Below are 17115 nucleotides of genomic sequence, written 5' to 3'. Positions count from 1 at the left end.
GCTCTCAAATAATTCTTATGGAAGTCTCAGTGACTTTATTTTCACTGACTTACTCTATTAAAAAATTTATGAACTATTTAAGAAATTAAAAAAAGACAATTTAAATCTAATATTCAATCGTTATTACGAAAGTAATAATTCACATAAATATTTATATTTTTAATTTTTATTCAGAGGAACAATTAGATGTCAGCAGATCTGTATAATTAAGTTAAAGAAACTGCTTAATATAGTGGCATGGCATGAAGTATCTCGACCCTCTCTGGTCTCCAGTGTTATATGATGCGACAGGTTGCAGTGAGTCATTGCAATCGTCTGCGAAGTGTCTGATTGCAAAATTTACTCATGACGTTCTTTTCATTTTTACACGATGTATAAATAGTAAAAGATAATTTTTTATGTTGCCATTTATCAAATGAATAATATATCTGTTTCCGAAAATTTTTTATATGGAAGGTGAGAGTGACCATCGGTTGCACAAATCGAAACTCATGTTATGAATATCCGTTAACAGCTATTCATGGAACTGACTCAATGGTATGCGAAGTTGCGAATCTATGAACCGTTAATGGAATTTTGTGTGTAGGTGTATCGGTTGATAGCCTTGATCATTGAAGACATCTATCTACTAGATTTTAAGAAATAGCATTATTAGAAATTTTATTGTGTTTTTTTAAAAAAATGTTGTTTTAGTTCCTTTATTCTTATTTTCTCCTTACGTAATCGAAATTTCCTAGTTGATTATTTTAATCTCATTTAAGAATTGATATTTATTGAATTACGTGACTTCTAGCACTAACACGTTCATTATATATTTTATTTTTGTTTGCACTATGAGGGCTATCCCGTTACATCAAATGAATCCGTGAAATTACTAATTGTCACACCCACAATTTTGCTATTAATTATATCTCTTATAACTGAAATTATAATGTCGTAGTAAATACATTAATACCTCTTAAGAAAGATGTTCTTTCTGTACCAGTAAATAGATTAATCAATAAAAATATGAATAAAAAGCAATTATTATGAAGAATAAGATGAGGACAAGTATATATGTACGAAGCATATAAGAGGCTTTTACAAAATATAAAACAGAAAACTGGGAGAAAATTAATTGTATGGCGAATTGTCAAAATAAGATACAAACAAATTTCTACTTTCTTACAAGTAACCATTTGGAAATTTGAAATGATGGTTAACCGATGATTCATGTACTTACATCCGCGATCAGAAAGTAAATGTACTCGGTATAGTGCTTATATTTGAAGATTAAATAGTTTCTGATTACATAAAAATTTTATTCAATCAAGCAAATTTTTTGTCTCTTTTCTATTCTTTGTATCTCTATTGCGTTTCTATTCTTAGTATCACTGTTCTTTTATCAAACATAGTCCAGAGATAAGAGTTCATTGAGAATAATTGCGAAGTCAATGTATTACTCTTCACGTGTATAAATGAAACAGTATGTATAGTCGATTGAATTTAATTATCATATTGATCTATATCTTTATATAATATAACGAATGGTAAAATAATCGCGTAACTTCGCGAGAATAAATAAATACCTAAATAACAGTTACATATTTATATACACGAATAGATCTCATGCGGGAAAGCATGAGAAAACTTGTTTTATTTAATCTGTTCTGTTCGTTGCAATCAGCATAATTATATTTTAACGGACGAAATGTACATAAACGAAATTTACACAAGAAATATATCTAATGGATTGGATAATGCAGAATACACTTTATGAAAGAGGAAATAGCTAATACATTCTTATCGAGAGTAATTTTGAATACTTCACCTGTTTTATTAGAATCAAGATATAAAATTTATCTCAATTTTCTGTGTATTATTATTTTTTTTTTAATAAAAAATGAAGATCAAGATAGATAAATAAAAAATATATTTTGTAAATTCAAAGATATCTTAAGAATAAGCAAGTATTTATACAGTTGAGTGCCTCGCATACCTTGGACATACCTTGCACCAACAACTTAAAACTATATTTCAAAGGGGTCGTTGCGAGAAAATGACCACTTCAATTCTTCCTTTGCAACAAATATTCGACCGCAAAACATCATTCTAGCAGTTTTGTTTGTGGAAAATTCTCAAATTATAAGAGAAATTAATGTTCCTTGAAATCTCAGAACCATAGTTTACAACCTGCCTTTAATATATCGACTGGAGATTTTTTTATGAAACAATGAGGAAAATAGTAGGAGGTAGAAGATAGGAAGATGTAATACAACCGCATATTTCTCAATTATTTATTGTACTCGACTTTCAATGAATCATATTAATGAGTCAATTTTACTTATAAGTAAAAGCTTACCACATCTTTGTAAACTTCAATAAAAAAAAGTGACTCCCGCAATTATTACAATCTTACTTACATCATTGATTGTCCATTGAGTTATGAATAGCTTGTCCGAAATGAATTTGTTGAATGTGTATTAAAAGTTTCATATGTATATGAGTGATAGCTTGCTCAAGTAACATACCAATAAAAGAAAAGTCGAAGTTCGACTTTGATATAAGCGAGTACATCCTCTTATCGGAAAGTTAGTCGATCGCATTGACAAATATGTCGAAGAGAGTAGCAAATTATAAGAGTTTATTGTGTGAATTTAAGTCTGAAGAATATGTTAAACTGAAAAATAGTTATAAAATGATGATTTTTTTATTGTATATTACATTATTGTGTATTATAGTATTTTAAAAATTTAACATCACTGTATTAAGCTTTAAGGCATATTCCAGGATGGAATCCATGACGCATACGATAGAAAGTGTGACAATTCCCATGCATCGGGATATTTTGAGTGGTTTAAGGAATGCATGAGTAAATGTTACCGCAGAATTGTAGGATATCAGATTTTACGTGTGCATGAATGTAACGATGCGTGTATACCTTGCGTGAAGTGTGTGCAAGCTCTTCCATGTATAAATACACTTCTGGCAGCAGGAAAGTCTCAGTTGGATGCCTCTTGATACGACTACATATCAGTGGTTCGTGTAATTTAGCTAGAGAAGACACATCTCAAACGCGTTCACCAAGTATCGCGCCGTAAAATTTGAATTTATGAACGTGATCTTCAGTGAGATTCAAATTGAATTTTTCAATTTGCCCAAACTGTGTGTGTAAAGATAATCATAGTGATATAACATACATTATTCAATAAGAATTATAGTATAAATTAACAGATACAAGGCATGAGAAATAGGTCATTGAGGACTTTCCTATTGGAGTTAATGATACTCATCCTATTGGCTTTGGACAACATGGTGCGATCAACGGCGGTAAATAGCAATAAGATTACTTTATCTGAAGCAGTGAAAACGTCCAGCATGTTTGTTTGTAAAAAACCACAATTTCGAGCGTACCATCTGAGAGACTTGATGCAAAACGTGCATCAGAATCCTGGGGAGAGTACCATTCAGCCTGTTTATATTGTTGTAAAGCGATGTGACGGACACTCCGGATGCTGCATGAATTCAGATATGAGTTGTCTACCTGTACAATCAACGATCTATTATGAAGAAATCGAAATTGAGGTAATGAGTTACGAAACTAATAACAGGACTAATAACAGACGACAATGGATCAGCGTGGAACAGCATGGTCAATGTTCCTGTGAAATGACTAGAATCAGTGATCGGTATCGACTAGAGCATCAGCAGCCTAACGTAACTTTAATTTCAAATTAGTTGATCAGATAGACTAAAGGGAGATGTTTCAAAATAAGTGACTTTTGCATAACAAATTGTAAATATAACACACAGTATTGATTTATAGGAAAGATTGTTAATGAATCAAAATATGTAATTAAGAATGTTAAAGTTTTTATTTTGTTTGAGTTAGTTTACTTTAATTTACCGGTTTAGTTCGGAAACGTTTAGTGTAAGCGTGTCTGATGCTATGTGCACAGAAACTTGGCATAAAGCCCAACAACGTGATGATTGTCTCTCCAACATCAAATTATCATAGAATAGTTGATGGACACCTGTTTTACAAGAAATATATATATATATATATATATGTATGTATATTATTAGTTCTGATACGCAACGAATTTATACAACTTCTCAGGAAGTGAAAAAATTTGACGATCTATTCATATTTATAGCAAACTTCTACTTCCCCATTATCAGAAATATCATGGATTTAATTAAGAAAAGTAGGCGTTCTGTAACAATCAAAAAGTAAATGATGAAGTTAATTTTCACAATCTAGATTCTTATATTGACATTAAAGCATAAGACATTAAAGTTTTTCGTTGTTTTTTCAAACCACAAACGAAAAACAAAGAAAGAAGTAAAATTAAATTGACTTCATTGAAAAGATTCAGATAATATCATACATAACTGACTATATGTAACTCACTATACGAAAATAATGGACAAAAATTAATTATTTATGTAACTAGTCATATTTCGTGCACTATCTTACAATTATTTTTAACAATATTAAAAAGAAATAAAGGGGACCAAAGTGTATTATTATTTTAGAAATCACTCTGACTCTTTTAGAAGAGGGGTTTAATATTCATTATTGTGATATTATCATATTTATATAGTAGTAACATCGAAATCATAGTACTGATAGATTTCGTTTTAATTGTATTGTAAAACATGTAAAACTGATATTTATTAATCAATTATATCTCCAGTATTTATACATATTTGCCATATTTTTTTAATTCACTCGTTATGTGTAAGTTTTTGCAAACAATACAAGATATTTGAATACTGAAGAAGTATTAATTAATAATGCTATTTTAAAATACGACTAAACTACACAAGACTGATGTATAAAATATACTGTATTATTACGCATCTTCTGTGTGTGGAACGTAATAAATACCTTTTATTTATTCTAATAGTAAATTTCATAATAAATGTCAAATTGTATTTAAGCAGATACCATAAGTATACAAATAAAACTTAGGTAGATATTTTATATTATTTATTGATAGTTGGAAGTTGAAACATAATATGTAAATATGTCTCCAATGCTTACTTATAGGACTGTTGAAAAAGATAGTAGAATTCATACTTAAATTTGTAAAATACAAAAAAAGCAATGCACTTATATAAAATAAAATACTTGTTACATGTCTTGTCGAACATTTTTAATAAAATATTTATGACGAACATTGTGTAATTTATGAAACTCAACACATGAATTCATGATATACGTCTTGTACAAAATATTTTGCATAAATACATTTGTACTATGAACCACATCAACATTATATGAAATTCGAATAATAATTATATAAAAGTCAGTTCCAAGAATACATAAACAAAACACCCTAAATGCTGTTTAGTTTTAATTTAATTTCTTAGCCTCAACAAAGGAATGTTACTTTAGATTCCGAAGAATTAGAAATCGACATTACGTTTTTAATTTCATATAATTCTCATTTGAAAAGGTAGATATATACTGCCATTATAAGACTTATATCATAGTTTCATCTAAATTTAGGTATAACAAATGTTACATCGACAAATGTATCTGTACAACAAACATATTGTTTAATGCTAAGTAAAAGTATCCTTGTCTTGAAGGTCGATATATTAATAGTCAACATTTCTTACACCGTTCGTTTGCAAAGACAACAACGTCAAAGTTTCCGCATGAGTTCGTATACAAAATTATTTAATTTTAGAATCGCGCATATGAATATTTAGATCGCATTCGCCGGCCTCTTGTTCCACGTCCTCTTCCTGTTTCACTATTTGCTCCCCTTGTTGCATGTCCTCGCATTACGCTTTGTCCTTTGAAATACACCAAATTTTTACATTAGGAAAATATATTCTTATTTCAAAATTTATCATTTACGATTGCATTTACCTCTACCGCCAGGTTGTTGACTTTCCCATACAATAGGTGTAGGTCGACTACCACGCGTTCTAAATCGATCTTGCGATCTTGCCGATCGTCGTGCTGTAGCTCCTCTAGCACCATTTGCTGCAGCTGCAGCATTAGCTGCTGCCATTGCCCTTTGCCGAGTATTACTGGATGGAGACGCTTCCGCTTCACGACTTTCTTCTACTTCATCTTCAACTATATCACTTCCTGGTTCTTCAGTTCCTTCGCCTGTATCTACTGCATCATCATCCCCAGAGATTAAAGGACCAGTTTCATCTGTACGTTTTTCACCTTCTGTGCTCATACCTACATGTAATTATTTATAATTTATTTATTTAGTAATATGCAATTATTTAGAATTTTTATTGATATTAACATAGCTTATAATTACCTTCAGTTGGCGTCGTGCTAATAGATTCTGTAATCATTTCAGTTTGATTATGTTGTTGATCGTCAACACCAAGTACACGAATACTTGGTATTGTAGGCTCCTCAGTAACATCAGTAGTACCCGTTACTGATACCGGTGTTACTGAAACTGGAGTTTCCTGTTCTTCTGAAGGTCCAGTACTTGTCTAGAAGTACGTCGTTTAATTACATAACAAAATGAAATGCTAGAATATTATATAAAAATATTTAATTATTCTTATACCGAAGGTGGTAAATCAGCGGCTGGTGAAACTTGTAAAGGAGTAGTAGGTACACTACGACCAGTACCACCATCTTCTAATTGAGCAAGATCCATTCGCGTATCATCCATACTTTCTTGAATTACTTGTGCTACACCAGAACTAGATGATCCAAATATCGTTCGAGTTGCTGATCCAGAAGGAGTTGATAACGAAGGAGTCGATGATGCTGTTGTTGGTGCAGACGAATCTCCAAACGTAAAACGTCCTTGGGGAACTTGAGGTGAACTTACAGCTTCTCCAAATCCGTCTCCTCGACGTGGTACGAATAAAGTTGGCGTACTTGGCACTATACTATCATCGCCACCATCTTCATATCCTTGTTGCGGCTAAAATTCATTTCATTAAAAGAGATGCTTTATTTCCGTCTTTCTATTCCCTTATCTTTATATATAAAAATGAATATATACCAAAAGAAGATGTTGTTGTTGTTGTTGTCTAGGCATTGGCGCAATTCCACGTGAAGATCGAGTTCCGAACGATGTAGGTGGTTCTCCTGTTGGTTCAGCGCTACTAATTGCTTCCGACTGTTGTTGCTGTTGATTCGTAGGTACTGTTACTTGTGCTTGTCTAGGAACTTCTACACTTGTAGAATCTTCTCCCATTATAATTTCAACTTCATTATTATCTCTTTCCACTTCTACTTCCACTTCATAAGGTATCTCTTCTTCTTCTTCCATTTCTTCGTATGGGTCATTATCAAATTCTTCTTCTTCCTGAGTTTGATGATTACCACCTCCTTCACCTTCGTCGCAATCTACTACAACGACACAGCCTTCTTCTACTTCCTCATCTTGATCTCGTTGGCTTGATGTTGGTACCTAAAAATTAAATAAGTACATCATTCTAAATATTTAATTATTGTTTAATATTTCCTACACTTTTATCATTTAAATTCACCTGGTACTCGACCTCTGAAGCGCTTGCACTAGCAGTAGATGACATTTCTTGTCTAGACCGTTTAGATTTGGGACTAAGCACTTGTTCCTGTCTACTATGATCTACACCTTCAACAATTCCAGACCCTGATGCTGTCGAATCAAGAGCTCTAGGACGTTTATGGCCTGTCGAAGCTTGCGATGTGCTTACTGACTGAGTAGAACTGCTAGCTACAGTCTGCTGTTGATCACTGACAGCAGCTTGTTGCTGTTGTTGTTGTTGTTCCACTCTTGGACTAACTAGTGCAACAGTCTGTTGTTGTTGTTGTTGTTGTTGTTGTTGACATTGCTGTTGTTGTACACTAAGTGTTTCTGCACTTTCTGGGTCTTCCCTTTGCGTTGATTCTGCTGATTCACTTAATTGTGGTTGAACAACGAGTTGTCGTAAAGTATTTGGCGCTGTCTGCGATGAACTACTACTGGTACTAGCTGGTTGAAAATCTGGAAGGCTACTAGTTGGTGAACTCGTTTCAGTAGTATGCACCACCTGTTGCTGTGGCTGTTGCTGTTGATGAGGTGCAACCATTACTGGTGCACTTGCAGTTGTGGGTAAAACGGCAGCTGTTCTAGACTGTACTACTACACTCATAGGTCGAATACTCGCTAATGGAGTTTCAGCGCGAGCAGACATAGGTTTAATATTAGCCGTTGGTGGTTCCGTAGTGGCACTAATTCCACTAACACCAGCTACTTGTCGCTGTAGTTGAGTTACTCTTTGTACAAGAGTTTCTTTTTCTGCCTGGATTTCTGACTTTTCATGTTCCAGACGAGAGATTCTACTTTCCATTTGAGATTTAAGTGCTGCAAGTCTAGCATCATGTTCAGCAGTATCTGATTCGGTAGCACCAGCTTCGACTTTAGCTTTTAAGTCAATTAATTCCTTTTCGCAAATTTTCTTTGATTCTCTTAGCCGCATGAGCTCAGTTCTTGCCGTCGTTAATGCTCGTCTAACACGTTCTTCTTTCTCAACGCGTGTCCTGTTCATCGTATCGATCTCTTTCTTTAACGATTCTGCTTCATTTTGTACAACTATCATTTGACGAGATAATTCATCAACCTTTGATGTTAATTCTAGATTTGCTTGACGCAATTCTTGCCTGCCTTCTTCTCGTAATTGATCTTCACGTTCTTGAGATACACGACCAACATCTTCATTTCCAGAAGCACCAGCCGACATTCGAGACTCTTCAGATTTACTCTTTTCTTCTTCTACTGTTTTCGCCAGTTCTTCAAACTGAGTCTTGTATTTTTTCGCTATTTTTCTTATTTGAATCTCTTTATTCTTTATGTCATTCAAAACTACTTCTTTATCACCAAGCTCTTTTCTTAATGTTACTAAATCCTTAGCTTTCAAAGAAGAATCAGCAAGAGCTTCGTTTAAGTCTTGACCCAATTTACGTGCTTCTTCAGATGCTTTTTGAATTTCTTCTCCCTGAGTTTGTACTTGTTTCTGGAGTAGTGATAGCTGTTCTTCTAATACACCTTTTTCTGTTTTCAATTGATTTAATTCTTCCGCACGTTTAGCATGTGTTTCACGTTCAGATGTGAGCAGTTTACTAAGATTTTCCCTTTCAGTTTGCAACCTACGCCAATCTTCCGGACTTGTTTTGTTCGCCCTTTCTACTAATGTATTAGCTCTTTGTCTCCATCTAGTTGCTTCTCCTTTAAGACTTGTATTTTCTTGTAATAAGGCTTCAGTCTTCGCTTGTAAATCTCGTGATGTAGCTCGAAGTGGTACTACTTCTTCAGAAAGTGCAGCAACTTTTGCGGTGAGCTCTGAAACTTTTGCACTTAAACTATCTCTTTCCTCTCTTAGGATTCTATTGGAATCTGTGATGGCATTCAAAGTTTCAACTTTCCGCAGTAGCTCTGCATGTTTAGATGTTGTTACTACATCAATTTCAGACTTTTCTCTTTCCGAATTAAGGGCAGCTTCTGTTTCCTTTAATCTTTTTTCCATAACCTAAATTAATGAAAAAGTATTAACAGTTACATTGCATTAAAAAGTTATACAAATTAAAATTTTAGTAAAGAAACTTGGATACTAACTTCCACTTGTGATTTCAATCTAAGATTTTCTGCTCTTAGAACATCAAATTTTGCTACAGCTAAATCTTTTTCACGTCTTAGATATTTCATTACTCTTAATAACTGTTCAGCAGATTTGGAATCATCTTCAAGTCCACTAAAGCTACGATTCATTGCTTCCAAACTAGTATCAGGACTTCCCTGTTCAGCTATCTTTGATTGTTGGCTATGCATGATTGCAGTCTTGTCACTTAATTCTTGAATTTGAGTATGTAAAATAGCATTTTGTGCATCCAGATCTGATATTCTTTGTTGCATTTCTTGGATTTCTTCATGTAATCTTTTCTCTCTTTCTTGACAAGCTTCTCTCTCAAGATTTAAAGCTTCTGTAGCTGCATTTCTTTCTTGAGTTAAGCTTGCTATCTTTTGTTCTACTGTTTGGGCATCTTCTTTCAATTTCGCTAATATCTATAAGTGAGGTGATAACAAAGAATTACATTACATTCTGTATTTTATTTATTTGCATAAGTGAAGTGATGATTATGTTTACCTGCAAATCTGTTGAATGCAATACCATTTCTCTAGCATACTTCTCTTCCGCTTCTTTAACTGATACTGAAGCGTTATGTAAATCGCCTTTTACAATTTCTAATTCTCCTTTAACTTCATCTAACTCTTCAAGTCTTCTCTCTGCATCAGCTAACTTTTCTCTTAATTCTGAATCAGTTTCTTGTTGACCATTAGAAACTTTTGCTAATTCTTCTACTAATTCTTGAACTTTCTTTTGAAGGGATATTATTTCTACACGCGCTTCTTTTAAAGCAGTTTCTAATTCTTCTTTACATTTATTATGTTGCGCCGTTACCTCCCTTAATTGAGCTTCTGCACTTTCTGCAATGTCGCAATATTGTTGGCTTTGCTGCCGTGAACTTTTTAGTTGTTCGGATAAAGATTTTGCTTGTGCTTGTATCGTCGCAAGTTGCATTTCAAGTTCTTTTAATCTTTTTACAGAATGTTCATCACCTGCAAGTTTAAATATGCACAGAATTTTATTTATAATTACCTCTAATTAAATAAATGAAAATTTAACTCTGTATTTCACACGTACCAGTGAAAGGTTTAGATATTGAATGAGTAGCAGCTTGTCTTAGTTTCGTATTAAGTTCTTCTATACGTTGTGCATTTTGAGAATCAGACTGACGAGCTTGTTCCAATTCTATGCGAATTTGTTCGGTTATATTACGTTCTTCGGTTAATCTTTCTTGAGCTGTAGTAAGTTGTCTTTCTAAATGTGCAGATAATTCTCTAAATCGATCTTGTTCTTCCTGCAAACGACGTCTTAAAGCGGCACATTCTCTTGTAGCATCATCTAGACGCTGTTCGGCACGTAATTGACCCTCAGCCTGAACCCGTTCCAAACTTGCTTTAATAGATTCAACGTCTGCTCGCAATAAAGCTTGTGTTTGACGTTCTCTCTGATATGCTTCACGTTCTTTCATAAGGCGACTTTCAGAATCACTTAAAATTGAAAGAGATCGACGTAAGTTTTCTAATTGTACTTCAGCACGAGATAGTCGCGTTTGAGCTGTCAAAGCTTCATCTTTTAAAATCATTAAGCTTTGCTCATGTTTGCCTATAAAAAGAAACAACTTATCAATAGTTATTAATACTTTCTTAACATAATAACTGTGAACACAACAAATATTTCATACCAATTGTCACATTGTAATTTAAACATTTTTCTTCAAGAACTTTTATTTGACACTTATAAGAAGCAACATTTGGTTGTAAAAGATTAAATCTATCATTAGCCGAATCTAACTGCGCTTTTAATCTGCAACATCTGTCTGAATGAGCTTCTGCTTCTTTCCTAAGCCTTTCTACTTCCTCTCCTAACATTCGTTCATGGGCTGCCCTCTCTTTTTTGTATGTTTCATAATCATCTGTAATCTGTTTCAATTTAGTTTCAGTCTCTGTTAATTGTTTTTGCAATTCTTTTTCTCTATTAACATCATCTTGAGTAATAGTAGCCACTTCATCTTTAACAGGTTTTACTCCATTAATTTCCCTCCCTTCTTCTTCTTCTTGTGTCATAGATAGTTCTTTTTTGTCTGTTACATTTGCCTGCTTTAAACATTGCTGATACATATTTTTATACATGTCCCGTTGTCGTAAAAGACCTTCTAACATCTTGGCTTGTCTGTCTTGAGCAGCTTGCATGTCTTCCAATTGTTCTAAGTACCTATTATAATTATGGAAAACTAAAATAAATGAAATCAAACATTATTGTAATACATTTTTAGTACAATTACAAACCTATCTAATTTTTCTTTCATTTCGCCAGAATTTATTTCATCTGTTGCTCTTTCTATTTCTTCTTGTCTTGATGATAGTGTACGAACTATTGACAATAACTTCTGATTATTTTCTTGTAATTCTTCAATATCTTTAAAAGTAACAAGCTTTTTACTAATGATTTCAGATGAAGCAAGATTATCCATATCCATTGGAAATTCACTTGTATCAACAGCTGCACTAGTTCTACTCTCTTGGACTTCTTTTAAAAGGAAGCACACCTAAAAATAGCAAATATTGCATACAAATTTCATTATATACTCAAAAATATATAAGCATGTACATCTAGCTTTAATTGCTTACCTGTCTAGCTAAATCTGATACTTCTGTTTTTAACCTTTCATTTTCTTTAGTATGGTGCTTAGCAATGCGATTTGCTTCATCAGTTGTTTCTTGTAGTCTATGATTTTCTACTAAAAGTTCATCTAATCTTGATGTTAATGTACCAATATTTGCCATCGCGGTTTCATAATCTTCACGTTGTTGTTGTAAAACAGGAGCCTTTTCTTCTAATTCACGTAAAATGACGTCCATTTGTGATTTTAAACGTCCATTTTCTTCTCGTTCTGAAGTCAACTCATTTGTTAGATCAACTAATTGCGTATAAATTTGAGTAAGGCTTAAGCCTTTCCTAAGCACCCGACTAGCTATAGCTGCTGTAGGTGCAAGCTGTTCAACAGCTTGATCTAACCGTTCTGTAAGAGAATTGTATGATTATTAGACAAATAAGATTCTACAAAGATAACAATAAACTAATTACCTTGTTTAATATTTTTCAATAACTCGTTTGCATGATTTAATTCTTTTGAAAGCTCATCTATCTTCTGTTCTTTTTCTACTAACTCTTGCTTATGTTGTAACTGAAGTTGATTATGTGTTGTCTCTAGCATTCCATACTGTTCAGTAGCATGTTCTAGTAATTCCTGAAGTTCTTTAACTGCATTACTAAATTCCTCAGCTTTTGCATTTGCTTCATCTGCCATGCCTTTATAAAGATCTGCTAATCTAGTCTGAGCACCAATTTCTTCTCGATAAGAACTATGCATAGAAATTTCGTGTGTACGTTGGTCTTCTAATTTTTGAGATAGTTCATCGCAGCGTCGTTGAAGAGATGTGTATAATTCTCGTAACTGTGCTGTTGCTTCATTCGCTATACGCAATTCTTCATCACGTTGTGCCAAACGTGTATCTGTTAAGAGCGCTCGTGCAGAAGCTTCTGCTCTTGTTGACTGTAATTCTGACATTCTCTTTGCCAATTCTTCTTCAAGGCTAGCCATTTGCTGTGATAAAAGAGTCCTTTCTTGTTCTAAACGTTTTTCTCTAAAATATTTCAAATAACATATTAAAATTTTGTGAAGATTTGAGTCCATTATGAAATATTTATTATCTAAATACATACTTGAATTCAAGGTTCATATCAAGACTTCGAATTTCTTCTGTTTCTGCTAAAGCTTGACATTTTGCAGCAACAGCATTTTGCAATTGAGTGCCCAAAGAAGATAGTTCAGTATGCATTCTCTCAACTTCTCTATCTCGCCTTTCAACTTGTAATTGCAATGCATCTCTTTCATCCACAACTGTATCTCTATGACGACGCAAATCACCATTTTCTTTTTCTAATCTGTAAATAATTAAATAATTAATTATTATAATTATATGTATTGTGCATATATAATAATACTTTTTTATAACAACACATAAACATAAACATGTACCTTTTAACAGTCTCCTGTAGTTTTTGTATTTCACCTTTAGTTTGATCTAAACTAGTTTGTAGTTCAGTAGTATATTTTTCTGCCAATTCAAGTTTTCCCTTACATTCTTCAGAGTCTGATTTTTCTTCTGTTAAATCCTTTTGTAGTTTATCTAAAGTTTGGTCTAATAAAATTTCAAAAATAAAAACTTTGTTCATTTTTAATAACCCAATTTCATTAATATTACAAAAATAAAGACTTCGTAATATACATATAATTAAATAATAAAATTGGCCATCAAGTTTTTTATAGCAATGTTTCTTTTATATATGTAATAAGATATTTAATGTAAACTATTTAATGAATGCGGCACATTCCAATGGAGAGGTTATCTCCTTTGTGTAAATAAACTAGTCAACCGTTATAGTAATAAAAAATATAAAATTCAATTCAAACTTACCAAAATTTTTTCTGTTAGTTTCAAAAACTGCTTTTGCTGTAATGTACTGTTCGAATTTTTCATTGAAATAAGCATTAAGCTTTTTTGCAAGTGCGTCAGGAACTTGCGTTAATTCTTCTTCAGTTAAAACTTCTCCCAACACATTATGTTCGTTCTCTTCTGTTTTCTCCATCTTTTCGTTCGATATTGCTCAATCAAGAAAATCTTTCTTCAATGATGAGTTAATACCTTATTAATAATCAGGCTCGATCGAAGACACATTTGATCAAACATTCAATGTATATCACCTTTCTCCCTGTAAATCACTATGGCTTTTATCGAACTGACGCGGATCCCTACTAGCAATACTAGCAGCTACTGGCTTTACTACTGTATCGTTATGATTAGTTGTAAGGTTGTAGTTGTACGTTGTACTTGGTTATACGCAGCGCTAGTGTGCCATTTTATTGTAGCTAAACAATAGTAATTAAATAATTGAAATATTTATTGTTTTCTATGTAACATATGAATGTAAGTAGATTAATGTAATATTTTATGATTTAACTTTTTAATATATATGGATATATTTCATAACCTTTATTTCAAAATTTTTCTTTCATCTTTCATAATAACAGAAAAGAAATTCCCCTCTGATAATAATAAAGTCCTATTATAACTATCTTTTTTTTTATAGAAAGAAAAAAATATATAGGAATATGTTTTAATTACTATATAATATTTATATTTTAGATATTTGTTTTGGAAATAGCAAGCATTAAAATTAATAGAACTAAAAGACATAAAATAACAAATAATAAGATAAAAGAAAATATCTTATGGGTATGGATCTAGCTTATACATATTAATTAAGACATTTTACTAATTTGTTAATTATGTTTTTTTTGAAAAAAAGTTGTTTTTCAAAAACAGAAACTATTATAGGTTATGTAAATGATCGTTATTATTACATTAAACAAACGAAACAATTCTTATATTCATTACAAATATATAATTCTATTAATTATAATAATAGAACATATTCGTGGTTATATTGTGATAAAAACCAATTTGGTAAAAAATATATTTTAAATGCACTAAATGAAGATAGTCCTTCACATTTTTCAATTTATAACAAAAAATTTTGTGGAAGAACATTGTCAGAAGATATTAATACATTTGGAAATCTTTTACATGAGGAGTATGAAAAAATTGAAATGGATAAAGCAGAAAAAGAAGAACAAAGATTAGCAGAAAAAGTTATACTTCCAAAGAGACAAAGATTACGTTATAGAGACTATTGTACACTTATTAAATCTCATTTACGTACTAAAAATTTACATTTGGCTCTGAACGTATTAGACTTAATGAAAGAAAATGGTGATAAACCTGATTTATATATATATAGACTATTACTTTTTGGTTTTGCTCAGCAAGGTGATATTGAACAATGTTTTAAATTATTTAAAAACATAAGAGAAAGGGGTTTAACTCTTAATGCGCCTGTGTATAATAGTTTAATTAATGCTTGTGCTGTAACAAATGATACACAAAAAGCATTAGATCGCTTGTCATTTTTACGAGAATATTATTATAAGAGAAACATAGATTTGTCTGATACACATTATGCAACTCTCATTAGAGCTTATGGTCGTCATAACCAAATTTCAACTGCTTTTGAAATAGCAGATGAAGCAAAGGATAAAGGCTTTTTTACACAGGATATAATTGCTGCTTTGTTTCATGCAATAATCAATAATAAAGAAAATGGACTAAAATATGGTTTAGTTTTGTGGCATAAGATGAGAATAAGTAAAATACAGCCAAATATATTTCATTATAATCTTCTTTTAAGGACAATCAAAGATACAAAATTTGGTGATTTGAAAGTAAATGATATTATAGTACCAGAAGTGATAGAAACTCAAATTCAACTCAGTGAAACAGGAAGGCCAGATTTATTAGATTTTCCACCAGTATTAACTACTTCACTTATTTCAGTACTTAGGAAGAATAATTATTTTATTTCAAATAATAGAGATTCTAGACAACAACAAGAGCTAAATATAGATACAATTGATAAAAATCCACTATTAACCCTAAATTTAAATGACATATTACAAGAAAACCGATTACTCTTATTTGGTGGAATTGATAAATTATTAAAACGTATGAAAAATGATAATGTGCAACCTAATTCAAAGACAATAACATTAATGTTGGATTTACTCCCACCTACAATAGAATCAGAAAACTATTTTCTTAAATATATTGCTAAAAGTAAAATAGAAGTTGATATAACTTATTTTAATATGTTTATTAAAAGGAGATGTTTAAGAAAACAATATAAAGCTGCTAAAGTAAGTAGTTATAATTTAATCAAATTTATTCTTGGTAAGTAATATGTAAATAATATCAATTATTTATATTACATTATAGAAAATACTCGAACATATTCAATTTCATCATTTGATACCAAATATTATTACATTTGGAGTATTAGCTATTGGATGCAGAATGTACAAGGATGGAAGAGAACTTTTAGAACAAATGGATACCATTGGCTATGCACCAAATTATGTGATTTTAGAAACATTAATATTTAATGCATGTAGTGCTAGAAACTTTGCTTATGTGTTGTATTTAATGAAGTATATATTGAAGAATAGAATTGAACCATCGCAAAATATATTGAATATTTTAGAAAAATTCGATGAATTGATATTGCAAACTATTAGAAATGAGGTATATAAATTATTTTTAAAATAACTGAAATATGTATAATTCATAATGATCTATTTTAATATTTACTAATATTTTAGGATAAATACAAGTATAAAGTAATTAATGAAATTGTGAAAGATTATAACAACTTTAAAATAAAATATGAAAATTGGAAAGAGAAAGTGCAAAGTGATATTCTTGAAATATCAAAATGAATCTTTCTTTTGTTTATAATTCCATTTTTACATCGATCTGGATTCGTATCGACTTGAAATAGTTACATCGTTGTAAAATAAAATTTGTACAAAAACAAATATTTCTACATGTTTTCATTTTATACCTATGTATACAGATAATTATTTTTAGT

General features: G+C 31.5%; 3 protein-coding genes across 3 annotated transcripts; 2 read left to right on the top strand and 1 right to left on the bottom strand.

Annotated features, from left to right (window-relative positions):
- Positions 1 to 1373: 1373 nt before the first annotated feature.
- Positions 1374 to 4812, top strand: LOC138179068 (uncharacterized). Its single transcript, XM_069111514.1, has one exon. It carries the CDS (start codon positions 3223 to 3225, stop codon positions 3715 to 3717), a length of 495 nt encoding a protein of 164 aa, XP_068967615.1. The 5' UTR covers positions 1374 to 3222; the 3' UTR covers positions 3718 to 4812.
- A 303-nt stretch (positions 4813 to 5115) lies between these two features.
- Positions 5116 to 14372, bottom strand: Mgtor (nuclear basket protein megator). Its single transcript, XM_069111455.1, has 16 exons — positions 14049 to 14372; positions 13610 to 13772; positions 13294 to 13515; positions 12655 to 13214; positions 12198 to 12589; positions 11856 to 12115; positions 11252 to 11781; positions 10648 to 11172; positions 10090 to 10562; positions 9561 to 10007; positions 7474 to 9474; positions 6984 to 7394; positions 6537 to 6902; positions 6276 to 6459; positions 5867 to 6190; positions 5116 to 5790 (listed from the first exon to the last, which is right to left on the bottom strand). The coding sequence occupies exons 1-16, from the start codon at positions 14218 to 14220 to the stop codon at positions 5678 to 5680; spliced, it is 7143 nt and encodes a 2380-aa protein (XP_068967556.1). The 5' UTR covers positions 14221 to 14372; the 3' UTR covers positions 5116 to 5677.
- A 44-nt stretch (positions 14373 to 14416) lies between these two features.
- Positions 14417 to 16983, top strand: LOC138179051 (pentatricopeptide repeat-containing protein 1, mitochondrial). The gene is made up of 4 exons (XM_069111491.1): positions 14417 to 14558; positions 14778 to 16384; positions 16464 to 16769; positions 16847 to 16983. The coding sequence occupies exons 2-4, from the start codon at positions 14921 to 14923 to the stop codon at positions 16961 to 16963; spliced, it is 1887 nt and encodes a 628-aa protein (XP_068967592.1). The 5' UTR covers positions 14417 to 14558; positions 14778 to 14920; the 3' UTR covers positions 16964 to 16983.
- Positions 16984 to 17115: the final 132 nt, after the last annotated feature.

Source organism: Bombus flavifrons, chromosome 4 (genome assembly GCF_040668555.2).
Source record: "Bombus flavifrons isolate JBK064 chromosome 4, iyBomFlav1_principal, whole genome shotgun sequence".
NCBI lineage: Eukaryota > Metazoa > Arthropoda > Insecta > Hymenoptera > Apidae > Bombus > Bombus flavifrons.
The sequence above is the reverse complement of the archived record's forward strand: the minus strand, read 5'-3'. Positions and strand labels throughout refer to the sequence as shown.